Consider the following 25,834-nt stretch of genomic DNA (forward strand, 5'->3'; position numbering starts at 1 on the left):
ACCCCGAGGCCAGCCGTCTGACTTGGAGTAGCTCTCGTTTTAACAAAGACACCTTTATATCCACAGCACTCAACACTGACTTTCAATGCATGCAACGTACGGACACACACACACACACACACACACACACACACACACACACACACACACGCCGTACGTGTGTCTTTCATATTCTATGTTGTCTAAATGGTCTCTTCACTGACACTTTCCGCATCTGTCAGCACTCAGTCTGAAGCTGCATGGGAGGTGCATACCATCTCAAGAAGGGCTGCACCTTTATTAATTAGACTCAAGGAAGGGGAGGCGGTGGTCACCATGGTGACCTCCCTTCACCTCCAGTTGTACATCCTGACCTATGGCTTAATCAACAGGCTCCTCCCTTCATTTGCCTTGTTTCTTCTACTCGTCGTAGGAGAAGGGAGGAGGAAAATGGGGAGAACTTTCTGTACAAGCCTGCTTTTACTCAATCAGCAGGAATCTGCACTTCAAGCTCTTGATTTCAAAATATGATCCATGCGTGTTGTATTCCATGAAATGTAGCTTGTCTTTTAGAGGAGATCAGGTCTCTGTTTATAAGATTCACTCTATATATCTTTTTATTCTGACTTGTTATGCAAATAAAGTGTAGAAAAGTATCCAAAGAATAAAAATGGCTTTATGTTTTCCTGAAGTGACATTTCCTTCCATAAATTTAATTTAAATTGATATAAAATTGATACTGATTATTTTTCCCTCTGCCCTCAGGAGCTGCTAAACTCTATGCCTACTGGATTGTGGTGAACTTCCGAGAGGCCTACAACATGTTTGCTGTCAACGGGATCCTCTTTAACCATGAAAGTCCGAGGAGAGGTAAGTGACAAGCACCACAATCCACCACTACAGCGCAAAAGTTTTGAGCTTTCTTTGTATTTTTTCTCAAAAAGTGGGAAATGGGTCCAGTGTTTTATTAAAATGTGCAGAAATGTACATGGAATGCAATGAATAAGGTAAAAAGAGTTTGTAGTCTTTTGTTCTGTTCTTGCTATAAATATTTATATTAAAACTCTAATTTAACTCACTCGGATGAGTGACGAAACGTTTTTCCCACTCTAAACGCTATGTCCAAATGAACAGAATCAACCATTGTGTGTTTGTTCTAACCAGGTAAGCTTTAACTGGATTGGTAATGAGTTTGGGATCATTGTCATGCTGAAAATCTGAAGTTGTTGACAATCAAATGCGTTCATGACTTCCTGCTTTAGATTTCATCAGAGATTTCACATTTGGATTCATCACTCCATCAGACCTGTTGCCACTGATTTTGGGGCTATTTCCTGTGTAGTTTTTGGCAAACCTCAGTCTTTTCACGTTTCCATTCCTTAAGTGTGGCTTCTTCACAGCCACCCTGCTGATAGGTCCTTCTTTTGACCCCCAGCTTCCCAGCTTCATCAAATTTTTAAGGACACCCTGCACACACTTCAGCGTAATGGCTCTTTAGGATCTCTGTTGGTGGAAAAATACTATTTTATGTCTGTCAGTTTTTCTTTAGATTCAGCTAAAGAAATTGGAATTTGTGTTTTGTGAAAGGTGACAAAGTGGCTAAAGATACAATTTCAATTTGTTTCTTTGCTAAGTTGTCTGTTACGTGTTTCAAACAAAATAGGACAAGAAAGTCCAACTGAAAAACAAAACATGAAGAAATAACATTTGGCTCAAGACCTTTGCACAATACAGTACCGCATCCCTTGTAGCGTTTTCTGTAAACAATGTTCAGTCCCCAAAAAATATAGTCCTAAAGTAAAGTTGTACTTTCATAGTTTACCTTCTTTATATTGAAAGAGTCATCTTGAGTTTATATAGAACAGTATTGTAGTAAATGGCTGATTGATTAACAGCAATTGTCACATCAAAAACACGACGTCACTCCTCTTACCTAAGTAAGATGTTGGGCCAACAAAAAGGCAGCAGAACCGATGGTGAGCCATTGTTGGATTGTGTAAAAAGCTTGAATTACATGCTCTATATAAAGCCATATTCATTCACCGTGCAGCCAGGTTTCCTAACCACCTGACACACACTGTTGCACACATTCTGACACATAGTGAGTGGGTTGTAGTTGCATTTTTAATATGTGCTCTGAGTCCTGAGGGTCGCAGGCACTGGTTTAACGCGATTTACACGCCACTGCGACTCCAAATGAATACCACATGACTGCAGCCCCAGCACCATGCCCAGGTCAGCTGCTCAGGTGTTTATGATTTATTCCCTAATGAAGGCCCTGGCCACGACCTCAACCGAGGTCGGGGGTCATCCAGTAAACCCTAATGGGTTACCGCAGATAGATAGGTGTGGGAACTGGTGTAGGTTACAGCCAGTTCAGCAATGATGGCGTGCTCACCACTGGGGTCTTGTAATGGTGAATTAGTTGATATTGTTGAAACTGAAACGGTGTGTTGTGTGAGTAGAAGGAATTGGCTGAATGAGAGCAAGACGGATGGATAAATAGTGCTGAAGAAAAATGTTATTAATGAAGCAAAAAACAAAAAAAATTGCCTCTGGCTCAGACCTCTGAAGATAGTTATTCCATGGACATCATTTTAAAATACACTTCCGGGTGACAAACATAACCATCTGTTAAAGCCTAAAATATGGAGACTTTTGAATTGTGAATTAAAGACATTTATGTGAACATCCTGTGCCGCGTCCTTTCTTACACACATGCATAATAACCTTATAAGGACAAAACTCGGTGCTCTCCTTGTGAACACACTGTGAGCCTTTTTGTTCATGGTCAGCTTTCTCGCCTGCTTCGCTCATTCTGCCTCTATCTTCCCATTCTTTCCACACACACTCCTTTCCCCTGTCCTTCTCCGTCTTGCTTTATCCCATGCCGTTCGCCTCCCTTCCCCACAGTCAGCATTTTCTGCAGCGGGCCACTGGGTTTACTTCTGCCACTTCTATTCTAGTCAAACTTATGGCTGTTGTTGCTCATAAAGCAGGAACGCAGTGCTGTGATGTGGCCAGATGTCCCACGGCTGCCTTGCACAACCCAGTGTGGAGCATGTGTTGGCTGGATCGGCCAGTGTTTACCCAGGCCCCCGGGGCCCGCCGTGACCCCGCCGCTGCCACATTGAGGGGGCGTCTGGCTGTGCACTGTGTCACTCACAGGAGGGCTGCTGTTTGGGGGAAACTGGTGCTTTGAGCTGCAAAACACCCCCCCCCCAGCATATTTTATCACTGTCCAAGGGTAAGGCTGTACTGTCAGTCACTGGTGTGAAATACCTAACTGCTAAACTGATTAAATGGGAACTGAGAAAGTAAATGTAGCCAGAATGTAGGGTTCAGGGAATTAACCATAGTGCAAAAGTAACTAGTTCCATTACAGTGTTACCTTTTTGAAGTCAGCTTATCCTGAAGTTGTGCAGCCCACTATATTATTGCATTGCGAGTTCATATTGGTGGCATTCCCTCCACGACATGAGCAATAGGTTTTATGATTTACCTTCAAGCAACAGCTTTACCAAAAGAAGCCAGGCCATTAGTATCACTCCAGAAAAAATAATGCAAATATTTCTACAATCTAATAGCCGTCTTTTCTCTCATCACACTAGGTGACCTTAACCACAACAAAAGGAACAGCAGAATGTGCTGACCTGTTTAACATTAATGGACTGGTTGTTTAAAAAAGTATCTAAATACCTGATGACTTTGTTGCAGAATATCATATTACTCATCACAGAAACAATAATCTGAGCATTGTAAGGCACCGCTTTGTGTCACGCTGCAGCTAACACTGCAGTGTGAGGCATTATATAGATGTTTTTACTGTATTATAGTTTCTGGATAAATATAGAAATGACCATCCAGAGAAAGATATAAGAGAAAACTTCTTGACAGTTAGGCTGACAATTAAAACATAAAACCAGCAGATGTTTCAGCTGTCAGGTCCCCCTCCTGTGAAACCAGCTCCAAGTTGAGATTTGAGAAACAGACATTCTCACTGTTTTTAAGATTAGGCTTAAAACATTTTTGATAAAGCATATAATTTCTTGTGTTTATACTCCACTCTGCACGTAAATCATTGTTATTGTTAATCTCTCTTCCACAGTGTGTCTTTTATTCTGTCTCCTCTCCCAGAGCCTGTTTCTGCTGGAGCTTTCTTCCTGTTAAAAGGGAGTTTTTCCTTCCCGCTGTTGCCAAGTGCTTGTTCATAGGGGGCCGTGTGATTGTTTGGGCTGTCTCTGTATTATTGCAGGGTCTTTACCTTACAATGTGAAATACCTTGACACCACTGCTTTTGTGACTTGCACTATATAAATAAAATGGAACTGAATAAAATCCACTGAAATCAGTGCATGTCAATTAGATTTCCCAGTGATTTTAAAAATTGCACCACAGATCGCCAGAGGAATTTTGCATTACTCTCTTGCTTGCAGGCACACCCTTCTGAAAACGTCTGTAGAATTTTATAGAACCGCCTTAACTTGTTAATTCACTCATGGGAGAAAGGGGGAAAAAAGATTGCTCATTATTTGCATGTAACTCCTCCTGTTCTTTACAAACATCGTGCATGTCTGAATAAATTTCTCACTAATGAGGTCAAGGATGTCAATTTCACTGGCTCTGACATCACCACTACCCCACCTCGCCTCCCACGCACAGGAAACACGGTGAGGTCATTGTCCCGGATTACTATTGCATCTGTGTGCATTTGTGTTTGAGAAACAAATAGACGTTTGCTTTGATGAGGATTTTTTTCCTTTTAACAACCTTTACCGAGTCTCCCTTTAAAGGCGTCTGACCGAACAGTGTCCTGTCTTGTTCACTAGACAGTGTGCCGCGATGTGTCACACAGGACAACGAATGCTGGGAGTGGCTGGAGAGTTTTGATCAGATGCCCTGCCTCTCTGGAGCACTATGCAAAGGAGTTCTGTGTCTTATGACGCTCAGAATGATTTAATCCCTGCAGGAATGCATTTCTGGTTTCTCTTACCATTTCTGTAAACACCAAACTGTTCTGCCAACAAACAGACGCTTACCATTGTCCTGCAGCAAAAGGCTGGAATCAAACAGTCGGGGAAGAAAAAATAACCTGATGGAAATCCAGCGTGAAACAAAGCAAACAGAGGTCTGCATCTGCCAGGTGGTTCTCACCGCAGCTTGCCCCTTTCTGGTTATCCTAGTTATTAGCCATAACAAACAATCAGCATACTGCCTCTGAAGAGAGGGAATTAACACTCACAGGGATGCTAAATGGATTCCATAGATAGTTTGACATGTGAGACTGTGAAGTACTTCAATCTCTTGAACAGCACGATCAGCAGTGAAACCTGTGCAAACAGCCAGTCGCATGCTTATTTGTTCAGCGTATTCAACAAACACTGAATCCCTCAGAATCCAGTTTTGACAGCAGCAGGCGAAACCTTTGTTTGGTTTTTAGTTATTAATAGTGTGTTGGTGTAAGGCTGTGCAGTAAATCACTATAGTAATATTGCTTCGTGTGTGTATGTACACAGTTCATACTACTAGCCAACAACAGTTGGAGGCTGATCCTTTGGTTTATTTGGGGAAGTCCCATCCATCTCTCCTCCCTCAGTGCTCTGTGGTTCATGCTTGGCAGTATAGAATAATATACTGTTATGTTAGGCGAGAACAGCAGTTAGCATTTGGGAAGTTGAAATGGTACTGCCAAAATCAATGCTACCCCTTAAAAACATACATATACAACGGCTCAGCCCCTACATGCCTTGGATTCATCTTTCCCCCTTTCGTTGAGATTGAGCTCAAAAGGTCAGATCGCATAATAGGTTTGTAAGACGATATGTTTTCCGTTTATTGGAAAGGCTTTTTTCAAAGAAAATCTTAAGATGGGAACGACTGGGTCAGTGGACATCAAGGGGATTAGGCAGTATCTTTTGAGCCGGAGCAGCCACTTTTCAGTTTAGGGTCTTTGATTTCATTGGTAGTGTTGAGAGTGGGCTGAATGAAAGCAGCCTAAACATCAGCTGAACTATGGCCAGGTGAGGATCAGTGTTTAAATCTTCGAAGCAAAACTGATGACAGACTCGTCTCTAGCCTTCACACCTCCTACAGGCCTGTGCTATTTAGCCACAAAGGTGCTTCCCCTATTGCCTCAGTTGGTTTCAGATGTGTCACGTGGTCATGGAGGTTTCTACCTTCACTCATCCCCATCGCCGCCCTCAAATTGCTATTTGTTATCCCAGATCACCATGGTAGCCAAGAATCTTGTTGACTGAGGTGCTTGCTTTGAGTGGCATAATTGCACCACAAGTCGAGGGCACCGCCACTGCTCTCCCAACCTTTGCCAAGGCCCATCAAGGCCCTGCAGCAGGACGAGCAAACCTCAAGATGTCAGTCTGCACTATTTTAATTTAGTCAAACTACTGGATGCCGCCATCTTTATTTTAGACCCTGGGTTCAACAGTGTGGAGGCGGTGCTCTTAGTGTTAAAACTCAAGGACAACATGTATCATAAACTCCTCTCTCACTTTCTCCTTTTCTTTCTCCACACGATTTTTCACACTCCATTCATTTAGTTGCATTACACCCAGTTTTAAAAAGAAATTGTGCCTTTTTTGCTCGTTGTCTTTGACTTCTCAATCCTCCAGCTCCATTCCCAAATCTTCTTGCGCCACATTTCTTTTTCTCTGCACCCTCCCTGTCAGTTGAGTCAGCCCAGAACGAGGGCAGCAGTCTGTCAGGTGTGAATAGACGCTATGTTGGCGGAGCTGAGCTCATGACCTGTCTTGGATGTAATGCAAATATTCTCCCTCGGCTGAGGCTCCAGAGATCAGTCAGAATGTGAATTGTGCAATAACAGTGATGGCAGACACTGACAGGTCTTTGGTCTGGGTGGAATTTGGCCAACCCCCCCGACCCAGGGAAGATTCCTCCTGCGAAATCACTCAGTGCTCGTGCAAGTCAGGTATTTTGTTCATAACTCAGCAGAGATAAAGAAGATGGGTATGGAATGAGTAGGCATTCGTTTTGAAGTAAATACGGCTAGTGAGTTGATCTAAATCCGAAAATGTCTGGGAGTGGAGATAGATATTAAGGGTTACATTTTTCACTTGAAATCTACCAGAAATCCTTTGACTCCCCAAGGCCATTTCTCAAAGACGGAGTGGGATTATGGGATTTGCAGTTCTGGTTGAATTCCAAAACAGGTGTGTAAACCCTGTGTTGAGGTAACTGAAGAGTTTCTATGACAACGCTGCGGCAATCCGAATTAGGTTTCGGCTATTTTTTCTTTTTCCACCTCCGAAACGTGGCCAGTTCAGACAGGCTCATGACAGAAATGACTCACCTGTCAAACACCTAGGGAAAAAGCTGGAATGAGTTTGTGCTTTAACTTTTTGAGGGGGAAATAGTATTTTTTTTTTAATCATCTCTGTCTTTTATACACTGTTACTGTGGTGGATACTCTCATTAAACATGACAAAAGTGAGTTCAGCATGTGTACTAATTACTCTGAGCCAAGCGTGCAGGCTCCAGACTACGTTTCAGACAGTTTTTTTTCCAACAATCAGATCACTTCCTATGAACAAGCACTTGGCGACAGTGAGAAGGAAAAACTCCCTTTTGACAGGAAGAAACCTCCAGCAGAACCAGACTCATGGAGGTCTGGCCATCTGCCACAACCCGTTGTGGGTGAGGGGAGGAGACAGGACAAAAGACACATTGTAGAAGAGAGCCAGAGATTAATAATAACCATTTAATAAATGCAGAGTGGATTATAAACACAGAGAGTGAAAAGAGGTGGCTGAAGAAATAACACTCAGTGCATCATGGGAAGCCACCAGCAAGCCTAGGCCTATTAGAATGTAACTAATAGCTCTTTTTCACTAGTCCCTGCTCTTGTCAGCTCAGCTCGACTTGACTTGGTTTTTATGGCTTTCCATTAGGTGAAAGTACCTGGTTTAAGGCATATTTAAGCACCTACTTGGCTGGAGTTCCAAGCAATGTGGCATCAACTGATGAGTCATGAGAGCATCTCCCTTACGAAAAATCAAAACCGCAATTGTTGAAACCTGGCAATAAGGGAACTGACTAACAATGGAGTCTAACAAAAAGCCATTCACTGAGCATCTGTTATACCAACTGCTAGCCGTCCTCCATTATCCACATATTTTGTGTGCGACTTTGGCCCATGTTGATATAATGAACCCACACACATTAGGGTGATTGTAATTGAAAACATCCAAAACAGAGTTCAGTGGAGCTGCATTAAGTCGAGCCTAGTAGGTACTAGAGGAAAAGTGCTATTAGAGAGGGTTCGGGGTCACAAGATCCAGCCCTAACTATACGCTTTATCAAAAAGGAAAGGTTTTTAACCCTAATCTTAAAGGGAGGGGAAGGGAGCTAAAACTGTATCTTTCAGACTAGAATAAACCCGAAAGCTGAACTAAGATCCAGTGAATCCAGTGAGGTGAATAAGGATTATTTTGGACAGTGACTCATGCAGAGCTACTCTAGTAGAGTCAAAAATTACAAATGCAGAACTGGAAATGATCATTATAGGTCACCTTTAGAGAAATATGACCTATAAACAGTACTTCTTTTACAATGTGGTTCATTAAGAGTCTGGGTACCAAGCCATTCCACAGTTTTCATTAAGAAAATAGAGAACCCGATAACATCCTGTGAGTAATCTTGGAATATACTTAGAAGGTGATGAAAACATACACCAGGTCTGAAGGTGGAAGAGGAAACTTGGAATGAAGGAAGGAAGTAGGTGTTTTTTACCTGTGCAAATATCATCTTGATAAATGTTTGGCCTAATTCAGGACTTGAGTTTACTCAGCTTTTCAGTTTTTCCAGAGCTAATGTACCATTTTTTGCCTTCCCACAACCACACAATGTGTCTTCAGAATAAATGTTACAGAGGAGAGATTTGAATAAATTACACTGTGGTTGATTTCCGAACAGTAACTGCACATAAATACGCTCTCAGACAGTAATATAAATGAGTGTGACTCAGACATTTTGAGGTCTGGGTGTGTAAGGTCTGGACCGTCACACACTATGAGACTTCACAATTCACCTTTCTTTAGCAGCACAATTCTAACGACAGAATCCGTTGAGTAACCTAGGTCGAGCTAAAATTTCCTCAAACCCGCAGTCCACTCCCCGAGTTCCCCAGAACCAAGCCCCCAGCTGACAGCTCCTGCCCTATCCTGTCTGGGCCCACGTGGCCTGGCTCTGCATTGGAGACATCTCCATACATTTCTCCTCAGCCTCCTCCTCCTTTTCCTCCCCGTACTTGGTCCCAGCTGTGCCAGCGAAGCCTGTGTGTTACGTTTTTCCTGTTGCTTCTCTGGCCAAAAAATGAAAAAGAATAGTGGAAAAAAAGAAAAGCGCTTAAGTAAGACTGAGGCTGAGAGAGAGCGCGAGTGTCAGTTTCTGGCTCGGGTTTTGCTGTCTGCTCAGTTTTCACGGCCCGTGGTTTTATTAGACTTTCCGCCGGTCTAAGGTTAAACGGCCACCACTGCCCCCTTTGGGCTCAGAGCCTCCTGTTAGCCCCCCCAGTTCCCCCCTTGCTTGCCTCTACCCCTCCTCCTGGCTGCCCTGCAGTGCTGCTGCCAGTAAAGGAAACACATTAACACCCGGGCCAGTAACAGAGCAGGCTTTGTCCATGGCCAGGCAGGCCGGTCCATTAGGTCCATGCTCTGCTCCACACTGGACCAATTAGAGAAGGCAGGGAGCAGAGCCACTCCAAACAGAGGTGTGAGCTTTACAAGGAGACTACAGGTGTGCTCAGGGGGAAATAATAGACTTTATTACTGATTGGGGTACTGTGCTATACTGTATATCTCTGCCACCTTTTTAAGAGCCAGCTTGGCTCTGCAGAGTTTTGACAACCTGTGTTTAACCTGCAAACTTGAGTTTCCCTTGGATGTTGGATCAAATCAACCCCCTGCCTTCCAGTTTACTGCAGTTACCAGTCTGGGCTCTTGTTACAGTACATTCCCTTGCACATTGCCAGGTCCTAACATACACTATATAAAGGGCTTCAGCTAATGAAAATTCTTGATGTAAAAAAATATCTTGCAATCTTTTGAAAGCTGTGTCCTGTCCATATCTGTGAAAATCTATCATATCATCTTTCAGCACCTTGACCAACCATGATACCTGCATTGTTATTTATTTATTTTTGCAGGCGTGTTGCCCCTCTTTACATACCCGTGTCTTCATCGCCTTATTAGATAGTTTCCTTTAATCCAACAGTCTTGTTGCCTCTAGTTCAGATCCAGAGCTCGTTTGAAGAAGGCAAAGTTTCTCTTAGAAGCGATGTTTGGTTTTGAAGGGCCCCGTTTAGCTTGTGGCACCATGTTAGCATTAGCAGCTTCTGACAGATGACTGGAGCTAAAGGCTGATGACATGTCTAGTCCAGCTGAAAGCAAAAGCTGAACCAGTGTTTTTTTTATATGGTGGACTTCACTTGTCCAACATATATACTTGTTGTTCTTTGTAGTTTTATCGATAGCTTGTGATCAGTTGTCCTCTGTATTGACCTTCTTGTCTTTAATCAAGGCATTTGATCTGTTAGTTGCCATGAAGGAATAAGTGAACGTGGAGGCAAAAGGGGCGAGCATAAGGATTAGAGTGAGTTTTACAAGGGCCAAATCGTGATGGCTAGACGACGGGTCAGAGCCCTGTTGCTTTATCATTGAGTAAAGCTAAAATAGGACAAAAATTAAACAGTTTTCCAAAGCATTTTTTTACATAAGGGGAGAGAAACTGTTCCAAATCAAAGCAGCAGCACCTGTCTCTAAAATCGAACTAAGCCCACGAGTATGGGTTGTGTAAAACATACAGTGCAACTCATACAGCAACATTGTGTATAGGCTTTGTGGTTAATACATCCACGTGGCAGTGATGGGATAAAAACCTGTCTGGCTAATACAGATGAGAGCAAAGCTGACAATCATGAATATGTCAGTGGTAGATGAATAATTGTTGGTTAATATGATTACAGAGTTGGCGGGAGCGGCGGTATCTGCCAGAACAGATGACCTGCCAGCTTTGAGAATAGCCCCTGAGGCCAGGAGAGATGATCATGCAAAGACGGGACAGGCCTGACATCGAAGGGGGTTTCCACTGACAGTTTATGCATGCTCTGTGGACACGTGCTATTTCAAAATCTGTGTGTCAATAATTTTGATTCATAGACTTGAGAACAATAGGTGGCTTTTAGCGTTGATCTCCGTTTTGTAGTGTGATCCAGAGGAAGCAGAGTGAATGTACAAATCCTCATTTGCACTTTATTAAACTCCAGCTCAACATGGCGGCTAAGCAGCACTGACACAGGGGGCCATGTGACCTGCTACCAGCACACAAGTATGCTGTATTTTCTTAAATAAGCGTGTCTAACCTTCCCTGGTCTGTTTCTGCTCAGGCCGCCCAGGGCTGTCGCTTTCCTATGAAATAATTACTACAAATTTTGTGCGTTCGCATGATTGGGTTCATGGGATTTTCCTGCGTCTAAATGGAGGCTCTGCTCCATGTCAGGGGAACAGTGATACAGTGTCGAGACAGAGCTGTGCTATTACAGCCAGGGACGGGCGCTGACCTAAAAGGCAACATTCATCTTAAGCATGATGAGTTCAAAAACAGCATGGAGGGGCTTTTAAGAGGGCTCCGAGGGGTCCACCAGGGTTGTGGGAGATTTATGTACAGTAGAAATGTTGAATGAGCTAAAAATAACCAACACTTTGATGCAAGTTTGAAGCTTTTCTTTGAAATTGTTTTCACAGATTCTACATGTCTTCCATTTTAAACATTAGATAGGAAAGACTAGCCAGAGTGAAACTCCTTAAGGGCTAATGTGCTGCTTCAACAAAGATGGTGGTATTATTAGACATGACACCCTAATATTTAGTGTTGATTTCTATTGATATAATACTGTATTTGGGTTGGAGGGCTGGCTCCCTGCAGCATCTTTTTCCCCACAGCGTGAGCAGAGAACATGACACCGGCCCACGGTGTCCCGCCAGAACACCCAAAAGTGCTTCTAACCATTCGAGCCGCACAGAAACAGTCATTAGAAGCTCATTTGTTTTGCCACAGATCATATCGCCATGTGTGTCAGCTCAGATGAGGAGCATCGCCAGGTGATCTGGCATATGAATCAGCTGTCAGTGTGGTGTTCCTTTACTGGACACTGCAACCAGCAGAGCCAGGGTGGTCCTGTTTGGTTGTCAATTTCTCTGGAACTTCCCTGTTGTGTGTGCGTGTGTGCGATTTGTCTTGGATTTCAGCCCAGATTTGTCACCAAAAGTGAATTCGCGAGAAAAATCATTGGAGGCTCTAATGGCTGTCATGTGAGTTGGTAAAGACCTGATTTGACTCTGGGTTACTTTTTAACTTTCTCTTTTTTTTTCTTGTTTTGGCTATAAGGGGTTTGGAAGAAAAGCGGAGGTTTGGAAGGCTGTTGCCGCGTGTGCTTTTCTGTGTGTGGGGTCGACTGTTTTGAAGAAGTTTGTCTAGGATCTCTAAATTCTATTTTCATTTAGGAGGCCCTGACTTCACTTATCTGCTCCATATTTTTTCTATTTGTATTTCTTTCTTTTCTATTTGTATTTTGTGTGCACTGGGCAAAACTGAACCTCTCTTACATTTATATCCTTCGCGGAGCATAATTGAATTCAAAAGATGCTAACAAAGCATTATTAACGTGTGTGTTTTAGGTGCAAACTTTGTGACGCGTAAGATCAGCCGTTCTGTGGCAAAGATTCACCTTGGCCAACTGGAATTCTTCAGCCTGGGCAACCTGGACTCCAAGAGGGACTGGGGCCATGCCAACGACTACGTGGAGGTAAAACAAACACCGCCATTACCACACACAAGCTTAGAGGAATATATACACACACACACAAACATACACGCACCATCACACGCATACTATCTCTGCCTCGGAGTTGAACCGGGTTCAGATGTGCACATAGTATTAACGGAGCATGTTTTCCCAGCTCATTCGAGGCCCCAATATGCGATCTGCATGAAGCCTCCTGTGATTGTCTGCCAAAAGAGAAACGGAGATAGAGAAAGAGAAGGGCAGCGGGAGGAGAGGGAGAGTGCCGCATGCTGTGAGGCCACAGAATGCACTCTGGTTTCCCACAACTCACCCATGTCCCAGATCCCTTCAGGCCCTCGTTTGCCATTCCCTGAACGCCTGCAAAAGAAAGAGAGATATTAAGGGAACGCTGCGTCCTGGGGACGATGACAGAAATACTGTGTTTGTGTTAATGTAACGGTGCCAGCAGCAAGCAGAGAAGGAGGGGTGGGGAGGTGAAACGAACAGTGGGGTCGCCACGTTGAGAAGGAGACGGAGCTGAAATTATGTGTATGTGGGGGGGTTTTTTGTTTCTCTCCAGTACGTGTGTGTGTGTGTGTGTGTGTGTGTGTGTGTGTGTGTGTGTGTGTGTGTGTGAGGAAGCACACATTCCTGCGTGTGTGAAAGTGTGTGATAGGTTAAGGTTGAAGAACGTGTGTGTGTATGTTCAGATGAAAGACTCGACGGGTTGCCATGTCTGACAGCAGACCTCTTGCAGCAGGCTGTGTTATTATTAAGAGGTGATGGTGGTGGTGGTAGTGGGGGGTGCTCTTTGAGATGGGTGTGGAGGTGAGGAGGTTACAGCGGGGAACCTCAGTTTAACAGGAGAGCGCAGTGAGGGGGTCAAGGCATCAGAGCAGAGTGTTGCGGCTGTGGTTCGTGCTGTTAAGGCGGGGCAGGGAGCCCTCGGTGGCGTCAGCGAAGCATCAGTCACTGCGTGGTTACGGGAAGACTGCTCATCAGTCATGTCCAACGTAAGCACATTGTCATTTTTGGCTCCTGTCACAGGAAGTCTGACTTGGTTTGCGAATGATAAAATGAAAGCATATCTTGTTAGTTTTTCAAAAAGAAACTGTGATTGTATTCTGATGTCATGCACATGGTTCACAGTGGATGAAATAAAGGATGGTGCACCCAACTATCCAACGACCCCTTTGAGTGAGCACTTGGAGACAGTGGGAAGGAAAAACTCCCTTTTAACAAGAAGAACCAGACTGGAGGAAGGGCAGCTCCGTCACAGATTAATAATAACTCATTTTTTAATTAAAAGTGGTGTATAAAAAAAACAAACAAGAGGTGCCTGAAGAAGAAACACTCACTGCATCATGGGAAGTCCCCAGCAAGCCTCGGACCATTGTAGCATTACTAAGAGAGGGTTCAGAGTCACCTGATCCAGCATGCGTGTTCCAGCTCTCATGTGAGAAAACAGTATCTGTGACTGACTGGCTTGAGACTTTTGATGAATTAGCAGTGTTAGCTATTGGAGTTTGAAGATCCTAGACATTAAAATTAGTCTGTTTTCCACTCTGTGGCGATTTAGAGTGAATTTCGAGAGTGCAGTGCAGGTTTTTTATTCCTTGATTCCGGCTGACATGTAAAGTTTTCACGTATGACTGATCCCATTAATACTCTGATTTGTACAGTACCAGATAATAATACTATATTATTACATGATCTCAGTTAATAAATATATAATATAATATAATGTAATATAATATAATATAATATATTTCTGTGCTTAATGCCAATACGTGCAGCCGTGTTTATGTGTGCGTGCGCTTGCCTGTCCAGGGCACCCTGGCATGAGACGCTCCAGGTTTCCTGTGGGAACTGCCGACATTCCAGCTCTGGTGAATCAGGCACCTCCTCGCTCTGCTTCTCCTGTTTTGGAAAGGCGGATTTCGGGAAGCCAAACAGAAGCTGGAGGTGCTGAGGGGAACTGAGGTGGAGGCGAAGAAGGGAAAGGGTGAGGGGGATGAGGTTTGAAAGAAGAGGTGAAACAGACGCATGTTTGTGGGACGTTTGTGCATTAAGCGAACCATCCCTTCTGCTGAAAGTTCACCCCACCCAGAAGACCATCAAACGCTGCGACTGTCACCACACCGCCTCCCCCTCCGTCTGCCTCCCTCGATTTTACTTTGAAATATCCATCCAGTCAGCATCAGCACTATGTTACCATGGCAAAGCCAAACAACTGGCAACCTGTAAACAGAACCATGTGTGTCTGCTTTAGGCTGACAACTGCTTTTCCTCCTGGACTCTCTTTCCCTCTCTTCACCCCACCCAGGACAGGGAAATTGCTTGTAATTGGCTGTGGATGGATTGCGGGTGGCAGGAGGGGTGTGCTGTGTGTCTGCTCTAACGACGTCTGAAGGCGTGCAGCTGGCTGGGCATCGTCTCAGCCTGGTATCGGGTGTCCATCCCAGGCAGGCAGACAGACAGGCCTAGAGCTTCCCAGCTACCCTCACTGGAGGCCTTTATTATCATTAAAGTATTAAGAAGCTTCAGCATAAAATCGACAGATAAAATAATTTAAATCCTCTTGATCTCATTTTCATGAAAGAGGTTAAGCTTTGGACTTTTTCACTTTTGTGACTGTGTTTGAAACATTTGGCTGGCCTTTTTTTCCTCTTTTTCTTTCTCTCTTTTTTTTTTTGATTGAGGTTCTCTGCGATTTGGCGATGCAGAACAAATTTCTGACTCTGAGCCTGCCCGAGTGAAAAGCAAACCCACAGCAATCAGTCACTGCGCTATCTGAGAAGATAAAGATGTAATAGTCAGCCACCTTTCGCCAGGACTGCCCTCCTCCCTACTCTCCCCCTCTCCTCTCACCCTATGCCGACATCCTGAGTAGGCTCATGGTGGGTACAGCTGTTTGGAGCCCCTACCACCTCCTCACCCCCTCTGTCACCCTCCCCTTCTGGCTACAGAGAGCCATTTCCTGTGTGGAGAAGCAGGCTGATGGGGAGGGAGTGGGAGCAGGAGTCAGCCTAGTGGTTTTGGCCTTTTCTCCCCCTCGGGCTCCATCCTGCTTTAGTTTCTCGCTGTCTTTTTGTCCATTTCCTCTCCCTCTTGTGTTTTATTCTTTATGTCCTTCCTACCTCTTAACCTTTTATTATTTCATCTTTGTACTGTCACAACTCCACCAAACTCTTGCTCCCTCTTGGTGAGCAGCTACCACCCAGTTACTAGATATTTCCCTCCGACATCTAATAAGCAGCTCCTATTTTTCTCCTGCCTTGAGCTGGCTTTCCTCTTCTCCCTGCTGTATGTCTCGGCCTACAAACTGTTGCCAGATGAGATGTGGTTGACCCGATGGCACACCCCGCTTTCCCGCTCTTGTCTTCTTTGAGTATTTATTTTCAAAATATAATTACTTGTGAAACTCCCATCGTTGGAAGGCATTTCATCGCTGTCCTAAATGTGTGTGGTTGCACCTGTATGGCAGTAGCTCTCTGATTCCTGGCATTGTGTGAAGGCAGCAGGGTGGCAGGACAGCCTCGAGGGTGTCATTTTTCACCTCGTTTATTTTTCTTATCCGTTTTTTTTCTGCTGCAGCTGCCTCTCCGTGCAATAATGGTTACAGATGAGGCTAATTAACCAATCACAAAGCAGATCAGGGCCAATCAAAGATGATTGATGAGAGCAGCAGGCCATCCATCACATGTTTTTGGCCTGGAAGGTGACAGTGAGGGCAGGCTAGGAGTGTTCGTACAGTAAGACAGACATTTACATCAACATTTTGAACTTTTAGTTATCCGGAGTGACTCAGTACCTCGTCATCATCTGTTTTGTCAAGACCGTAGGCTTGATGTAAATGTGGATGTCTGGCTCTGAGCATGGAAGAAAGTGGAAAAAAAACAACTTTGCATTTAAATGCATGGGTGCTGGATAAAGAAACAGCAGATATAACAGTGACATATTCAGCAGCCACTCTTCTTCAAACTTCTGACTAATACAGCATAACCATGATAAATGATTCAATTCAATTTAATTTAAATAGCACCAAATCACATAAAACCGTCACCTTAAGGCACGTTATACTGACTGAAAGACCCTACAACAATGCAGAAAAAACAAAGAACACTCCAACATACAGATGACCCCCTATGAGCAAGCACTTGGCAACAGTGGGAAGGAAAAACTCTCTTTTAAGAGGAAGAAACCTCCAACAGAATCAGGCTCACGGAGGGGCGGCCATCTACTGCAACTTGTTGGAGGTGAAGGGAGGAAGATGGAAGAAAGACATGCTGTGGAAGAGACCCAGAGATGATAACTAATGATTAAACACAAAGTGAAGAGTGAAGAAACACTCATCAAAGCCCACGGCAGCCTAGGCCTATTAGGGAAACCTGACCTTAAGCTTTATCAAAAAGGAAAGATTTAGGTCTAATCTTAATGTAGAGACATTGTTCAGTGGAAGAGGGGCCCAAAGGCTCTGTCTCCCATTCTAATTTTAAATATCCTAAGAACCACAAGTAGCCCAGCAGTCTGCGAGTGAAGTCTCTCAGCTGTGATTTGCCATCAATCATGTGGAAATATGAAACGGTGCACACGACATTTTTCTGTATCCACAACACTTCACTTTTTAAGAGCATAAAGAATTGATGTTTAAGTACATGTAGGATTCAGTAATTCATTTCAGCACACATACCCAAAAGTCTAAATGTTGTCTTATGCATCAGAACGGCACACAGTGACAGGACAAGAGGTTTATTTCTGGTGGTGTTGACCTATGATGATTTGGCAAAGAATGTTTTCACATGTCTACATGCAGTCCCGTGAAAGTACCAAGTACTCCTTTACTATTTCCACAGGAATTAAGAGGATAAGCAGCAATCGCATGCTTCTAATCAAATGAACTTGAATAACTGATGATCAGCAAGTTCGAACACTTCTGTAGAAGCAGATGTTTTGACGGTTTGCTGGTTTGGAGCATTCCTGCGAGCGGATGTGCCAGCAAATTCAACCCAACGTCAGACTGCGCAACGTTCAGTGAAACTTTAAAAACCCAGAGAGGCGTGCATAAATGAACACCCGCAGAGCACAGCAGTTATTCAGAGAGCTGATAAATGTCTTTGCCTGCTCAAAACACACACGACATAGCTAGAGTAATAAAGACCCACAATGGGAGCTAATAAGGGAGAGGAGAAGGAGCATTCGATTTCACCACCAAGACCTTCTGACTACAACAGCAGCTTCCTGAAACCTCTACGCCTACTTGTTGAAAACACCCACCTACTCATGCCTAAGTGCAGAGCAATACAGTGAGAAAGGGACTTTGACTGAAGCTACTGTCCCACACAGCGGCTGTGCACACACTGATGTACATGTGATTGCGTATGTGCACGCTCTCTTGTGTTCATTGCAGGTGAAATGTGAACCGCAGCTTTAGTAGTAGCTCAGTAAACAGGAGTTTGCCCCCCTCTGGGGAAAAGCAGTGAAACCTCACCAATCCTCCAGCCACCTCTCCATGCATGAATGCATACATACACACTAACCCATGGGGCTTATTTCACCTACAAGTACATTCACACAGCATGATGACTGAAACAAATACAGCTCTTTATCCCTTATAAAGGACTGGTAAGGATATGTGAGCCCCAGGTTGCCCCCAAAGAGCCTTTAAAATCTTTTTTTTTTTGGGGGGGGGATAATGGGCCCAACTCCAGACTTTCTATCTAGGGAGGCTCTTGAGGGTGTTTTTATTTCATTGCAGTTTAAATACTCATCTTGTCGGAGTTGTAGTTTTATATATGCACCCTAAAGTTACCTGAAATAACACCAACCTTTCTAGTTCAGTTCGCCTAAAAGAAATCCTCTAGCAACAGGTCTAGCAATTTGTATGAAAAAAAAGAACAACAGCGCGTGCACGCACATGCTCCTGTGCTGTTGCTGAACCATGCTGCACAAAGAAGTTACTTATCACTTGCTCTGCCTACTATGAGGCATGAGAGAACATCCAGTAAACAGCGATCTTCATCTTTCTGTTCATCTTGCTTAAACTGTGCATTTCAGATTATTTTGATCGCAAACAAAATACTCCCCATGCTGTTTACCAGTTTATGTTATTATGACTGTTGATGAGTTTTGACAAATGTGGCCATGTGAAAAAGAAAGTTTCCACAGGACTGTACTACATGCAGGCCTGTAAAACACCCTTACTGCCTCCACAGGAATTAAGAGGTCTCAGCAAATTCATCCCAAGATCAGATGTTGCAGTGCTTAGAGAAACTGCAAAAACCCAAGAGCCACATGTCTCACACTACAGACTTCATTTAACACGTTCAATGTTAAAGTTCTTGACAGAAAAATTGGAAAAAGACTGAACCTATATGGCATGTTTGGAAAAGTGGCCAGGAGAAAGCTTCTTCTCCTTAAAAGAACATAACCACATGGTTTAGGTTTTCAAAGATGCGTCTGAACAAACCACAAGACTTTTGAAACAATGTTAGACAAGATCAAAACGGAGACGTTTGGTCGTGATACATGCTGCCATGTTTGGTGAAAACCAACACAGCATACCAGCACGGTGGTAGAAGGCTTGTGATTTTGGTTTGTTTTGCTCGTGTGTATCCCACAGTATGCTAGTCAAACGTGAGTTCATTAGTCCAATAGCTAAAGCTAGGTCAAAATTAGGTTATTTAACAGGACAATGATCCTAAGCATAATAAGAACCATGAATGGTTGAAAAAGGATCAAAGAGTTGCAAAAAAATCTAGAAGTCTAGACCTCAGTCTTTGAACACTAATAGACCTTTAACAGGCATTTGCTCATGCAACCTCAATGAAGTTGTAAAGAAGAGTGGAGGGAAAAGTCTTCTGCAAGACTGAGCCACTGATAAAGTCATAGAGAAAACAATTACTTCAGGTTTTTGGTGCGTAAAGTGGTTCTAAAAACCACTGGATCTCGCGGTGTACATAGTTCTTTAGAGGATTGAGTCCTTTAAAAATGTAGAAGAAGCCAAAATGACATCAAAAATTCAAAATGTTGAAATTCCTCTTAGACTGAGAGAAACTTGGAGTTCCAAGGAGATTTTTGTGTGTACCAGATATCATACATGTATGATATGTCTAGGGGTCCACTTCCACTATCCGTGTGGAAAACAGCTTTTGACGTGTTCATTTTAAGCTGGTTTAAAGCCCCAAAAGCAGTTTATTTGTGTGAACAATAAGAGAAAGAGCAGTTTCATAGCACGTTCACACCTTTCAGTGCTTGCACCCTAATCTGAGAAAAAGAAAGCTGCAAAAACAAGCAGTTCAGAATAAAAACTATTGGGTGATAATATCTTTGTTTTCTTACTGATGACGTGCTGTTTTAACATGTATGTTTTGAAATTTTACTGCGACACAAATTTCACGTTTGCCAATATAATTACCATAAGTTGCAAATATTTTGTCTATTGTTTTTTTTGACCATCATACCTAAACGTACTTGGCCATACTCAGGTAGGAAGACGAGAGCTGGCTCTGCATAATCACCGAGTGAAACGGTGTAGGAGTTGAGCTTTGATAGAAATAATGAATTGGGTGAGATTCTTGAGACAGATGTCCAGGGAGGCACTCTTGCCCCATCTGTCCAGATCCTAAATCACTGAACATGTTTACTGTGGCATCGCACCAGAGGGACAGAGAGAGCGAGGGGCAGTGGGAGTCTTAGAAAGGCGAAATGTTGAATATGTTCACAGCACAGATAATTCAGCGGGATGATTCATTGAGGAAAGATTGGGTAAAATCTACTCCCCCTGATGCTCTAACAATAGAAGAACAGATAACAGATCCATGATAGAAGTGAGGAGACCTTGTTAGGGTCGCTTTCAGTGCGTGAAGGTTGTATGTGTTTCTACATGTGATATGTATTTCAGCTGGGAACACTGCCACGAAATCCCAGTAAGGGGTTTAGGGAGATTTTCGGGGTTTTCAGAGAATTACTTCCTTTTCTTGCCCGTTCTCCTGTAGTGTTCACTTCTTTTTGACCTGTTCTGCTCGTTGTAAAAAAGTCAGACCTTGGAAGTGAATATAAAGCAGGTAATCAGTTTGACTATTAGATTTATGCAGGTAAAGAGTAATAAATAATGACTGCACTTTTAGAAGTTATATTACATGTACCTGGAAGTAAAGTGCTTTGTGTCATTAAAATAAAAAGAAACAAAGCTATGAAAATGTTAGGTAAATGAGGCCAAACCTGAAAATCACGTTTTATACATAAAGAAAACGTACCAGCCTTTTTAACTTCAAAAGGCAAACCTGCTGCCTTCCATGTTTAACAGCTAAAGAGGCCATACTCTGTGTTCAGACAGTAAGGAGAGGGTGATGGGATGATATCGTTTTTCCTCAATGAACCATAGAACAGAAAAATTTACTCTAATCAACTCAAATTTGACTCTAATCAACTCAAATGTTGTTAAAGTGAGTAGTTTTGCAAAGTTTTGTTGTGCCGTTTTCATCAAAACCCACAAACTCCATCTTCTGACATGCAGAAACAAGATGAACCGTCTGACTGATCTGAGAAAATGGATTTGCTGAAAAGGAAATGTATGTGGAAAATAAAGCAGCACATAGACTTGCATAGTGAAATCTCTTCAGTCACATCAGTTTTAACTGTAACTTTTGGACCAACATAGATTGGAAACACTTGAGCTGGAAAAGTAAATGGAAATATGAACAATTACAAGACGGTGCAAACTTGATCTAGTAAAGACTGATAGGATGAAAAGCTCCAGGACAGCTGCTGCAGTGTGTGGTTAGATGTGCTATGTTTTTTGATGTGCAGTTGCTCTGTGTTTGGGTCCTTAAATATCGTTAAACTCCTCAGATCTTGTGTCTCGAACTAAATTAGCTTTGTTTTTCTTGCTTATTAGTCAGCGTTTCTGATCTTTTTGGGCTTACCATCTCTTAAAAATAAGGCGAAAAGCACTCATTATCCCCTGCTGTGGGAGTAGGCAATGAAAATAATTAACTCTGACACAAGTAACGACTTTATTTTCCTGTTTCAAGGCCGTTTCACTCAATAAAAGTCTGGAAATGTAGAGTCTACAGGAATACAGTACCAAAACCATCTACCATCACCATCTTTGTAAGAACAGCTTTTGGAAGTTGTAATGTTAGATTTACTGAGGGGTTTTTTGCAGTATTGATTGTTAGAGCAAATCACTTTTACATCAAAGGTAAATGATACATTTACAGTAGGACTGCCAACACTTTTTTTCCCTGAGTAGAGGATTCAAAAACAGCCAGTTGTTGTTGAGTTTGCCTTTTTAGAAGAAACCACTGCCTGTCCAGCTGGATGGCGGGAAGACTCTGGTATGAAGACTGTCTTGCTGTAGGTCATTTTTAAAATAGAGAAGAAATGTTTCAGGAAACGTTTTGGACAAGAAAGAATCTTTGCTTACCAGCATGGAACATGCACTTGTGTTTTTGTAGCCTGGACCTTAGGAATAAGTCTTTGTAATAAGAAGAAAAGAGAAATGGCTGTACTGTTACTGCTGAGCTCCAGCGGTACTTCAGAAAAGTCTCATGTCTGTGTGCGCAGGCCGCAGCAGCTGGCCATCTCTCTCAGACTGACAGGCCTAAGCTCACCCCTGCTGGGCTGAGGATGAAAGCAGATGCTCTCCTCCTTCCTTTCCCGCTCTGTTTTTCTCTCCTTTCTCTTTGCGGCCTTGTGTAACCAGAATCCTCAGCTTTCATACGGAGCCTGCAGGATAGTTTGCACCCTGGAGTCCTGCAGAAAGCAGAGACACACAATACACCAAGTGACTGACATATTTGATGCTTTACTATGAAAAATCTAAGCAGATTTTTCTGCGATTGCAAAGTAAGCCAAACTGCTGATATGGATCCGTGTTTATTGCTGTCTTAACACAACACCATTGTGTGAGAACCCAAGTGCATACCAGTAGAAATGAGCACAAATTATCATGTGAAGAAAGAAAAGAAGCGATAAACGGCATAGTTTGCCTAAACATTCAACGACAGTGTTCAGTATTTATGTTTTCCATAGTCTGCACTTAAAAATTGCAGTCAGCTTTTCAGTTTTCAGTAGATGGATTTTGATGCAACCACTGATTATTGATGCGAACATGCTACACAACTTAATATACCAAGAAATTAAAGTAGATCAGCACTTCTCTTAATTAAAAATGGAAAACAAAGGCCACAGAGTGTGCTTCTTTCAGTGTGTCCTCACCTGTTTGTTCTAAGGGTCAGCGCAAGATTTCAGCAGGTTTGGTTGAAGACAAATTTGTGGGTGAGGTGGCACCTAAACACATGCAAAAGAGAAATATACCTCCCACCTTGAAAGCAGGGAGCAGGACAGGAAATAACGGATGGGCTGACGTCTCTAGAGGGGGGTTGCCGGTGGTCATGCAGGGCACCCCGCTGGGGATTTAACAGATCAGCACAGGAGGGAGGGAGTCAGCTGGTGATGACGAGAAAGAGTGTGTGAGAGAAGGCTGAAGCCTAATGACTCTTTTCTACTAGCAGCTACTCAGCTTGGCTGACTCTGCTCAAATTTGGTGGTTTCCCATTACAACTAACTACGAGCTCAGTGTGGGTGGAGTCATTATGTTCCATGACGTCGTTTGTATGTGACACAAACAAAACAATTGAGGATGTCTGCACCTCGTCGGTGGACCATGGTGTTGGTTTGTGTGTAACTATTTCCCTTGTTGCCGTGTTTTAAAAAATGGAGGGTTTGTTTTAAGTGAAGGCATTGTGCTCGTGACTATTCCAGTGACATCACTCCCTGGCCAATCAGAGGCATGCAGTCTGTTGAGGTCACATTTCTGGGGTCAAGTTAGCATTTGCATGCTTCCTGTTTGTGAGTATACGGCGATTGTCTGTGAGAAATGTGCAGAGTTTGCAAATCTATTGCCAGCTTAATACACAGATACTCAGATCAAACAGAAAGTCATATGAACTACTAGATTCGGTCTTGCCAGAATCTCATTTTGAAACAAAAAATTCAGAAATTACTCCACAAATAGTAACGTAGTCGCTGCAGAACGGCAACTGCTAAGCGGCATAAGGGCTCAATATGCTTTTTTTTTTTTTTTTTTTAGAGGAATATACCAAAATGCAAGCAGTTGGCAACCGTTTTGTTGAGTCCCTGATTGCAAAGAGACCCGTTGCAGGCAAGTTGCACTCCGTGGTGCAGACTGGCTTACACTGAGTGAAAGTTATTTGCAAACGTTCACCAATCTGTCTGAGAACGATGGCAGTCAGTCCGAGTCAGACAATGATTGTCTGGAGACGAGTTGCCTCCCACCAGGTGACCTGTGCAGGTGGCTCGCAGTCAGAAATGGTCACTCGGAGGTAGGGCTGCACGATTAATCGTTAGAAAATCGCGATCTCGATTCATACTTATGTGCGATCTCATTTCCAAATGACAACGATTTTTAAAAAAAAAAGAAAAAAAAAAGACGACGATTGTACCGCATTTTGATCCGGGACGTAATCTGTATGAAAACAAGCGCTCACTCTTCCTGCTCAACAAATGACAAGGGCGGAGCCTTATACCACGTGATACAGAAGCTGTGCCGTGTGATGCTAAAATTAGCAGGGAAAAAACAACGGAGAGCACGTCAGGGATGACGAGAAAGTGACAGGAGAAAATCCGTCCCGGTCAACCACCCAAACATCAATAACGGGAACCTTATACAGCGCTTCCCTATACACGTCGAACTCCCGCAGGCACAAAGAAATTACGGAGGCTATCACTTATCACCTGACCAATGATATGGCTACCATCAACACTGCAAAACAGGGATTTAGGAAAATGATCAACACCCTAGACAAACGCTACACAGTGCCGTCCCGCAACTGTTTTTCTATTGTTGCACTACCTGCTCTATACACGCAGTGTCGAGCAACGGTGGAGACGGAATTTCAAGCAGTACAACATTTTGCTGCAACGACAAAACGTGAGACATTTGTTGTTTTTATGTTTATTTATTGTTCTTATGTTCAGTTTCAACTGTTACGAAGTTGATGTGCAGTTAATAAGTGCAATAAATATTTATACTGGAAAAGAAAATCGTGAGAGAATCGTGATCTCAATTCTAAGCCAAAAAATCGTGATTCTCATTTTATGCAAAATCGTGCAGCCCTACTCGGAGGTTGACGGGTGTTTGCACGTTCAGCTGCGTCTACTTCCAGTAAGTCACCAAATGCAACCAATGACTCTTCCTAGTCGCAAGGGAGTTACTATCCTATTTTTGTTGTGTGTGTGTCTGTGTTTAATTTCACTGTATGTGACTGTAGTGTGACGCTCTTTAACACCGTCATCAGAATCAGTCGCATGCAGTCTGTTGATGTCCCAGCTGAGGGTAATGTCTTATGGAAAAATTATGTCTTTAATAGAAAACATAATATCTGTCACATATTTTCCACACGAAAGATTAAATATTTAGCAATTTTTCATTTAAAGGAGCTGTTCGCGAAGCAGAAAAAAAGGACTTGTTTAAACAAGGAATCATGTTTCAGGACTGTTTCTATTTACTTATTACTTTGAACTGACTTTTTTCTTGTTTACTAATCAGTAAACTTTGGTTAGATTCACTTTAAACCCTTTTTGAAATCCACTTCACAGAGAGGGAGAGAGAGAGAAGCAGTAGTTAGGGAGTCCACAGCTGGCCTGTGAAACTGAGACACTCCCTGATTGGGACGGACAAGTGTGAGAGGCACTTTAATGCAATAATCCCTCCCAGGCCTGTGTGTGTCTGTGTGCGTTTAAATGTTGTCATACAGAAAAGACTAAGTCTCTGTAGTGACATTTTAGGGAGTATCAGTGTAGCGTGGGGAGTGAATTGAAGCTGTCACTCGTCCAGCAGACAGGCCTGATGGAGTAGAGGGATGTTTAGAGGGCTGGGAGTGGGGGTGGGAGGGTCATCTTGTTTTAATTGTCTGAGGAGTCTGGCCAACTCTTTGGGGCTGGAATGTGTGTGACCTCTTCTCTCTCTCCTTCACACTCCCGCGCTCGCGCTCTGTGCGCGTCGCCCTC

The 25,834-nt window shown here is 43.2% G+C and overlaps 1 protein-coding gene across 1 annotated transcript in view; it reads left to right on the forward strand.

Annotated features, from left to right (window-relative positions):
* Positions 1-25,834, forward strand: part of gmds (GDP-mannose 4,6-dehydratase) — a 195,315-nt gene that overhangs the window by 67,859 nt on the left and 101,622 nt on the right. Inside the window, exons 6-7 of the mRNA XM_082509656.1 lie at positions 745-849; positions 12,690-12,817. Of these exons, the coding sequence (XP_082365782.1) occupies positions 745-849; positions 12,690-12,817 (233 nt within the window). The remainder of the gene's footprint in view (positions 1-744; positions 850-12,689; positions 12,818-25,834) is intronic.

Source organism: Aulonocara stuartgranti, assembly GCF_965226115.1.
Source record: "Aulonocara stuartgranti genome assembly, chromosome: 17".
Taxonomy (NCBI): Eukaryota; Metazoa; Chordata; class Actinopteri; order Cichliformes; family Cichlidae; genus Aulonocara; species Aulonocara stuartgranti.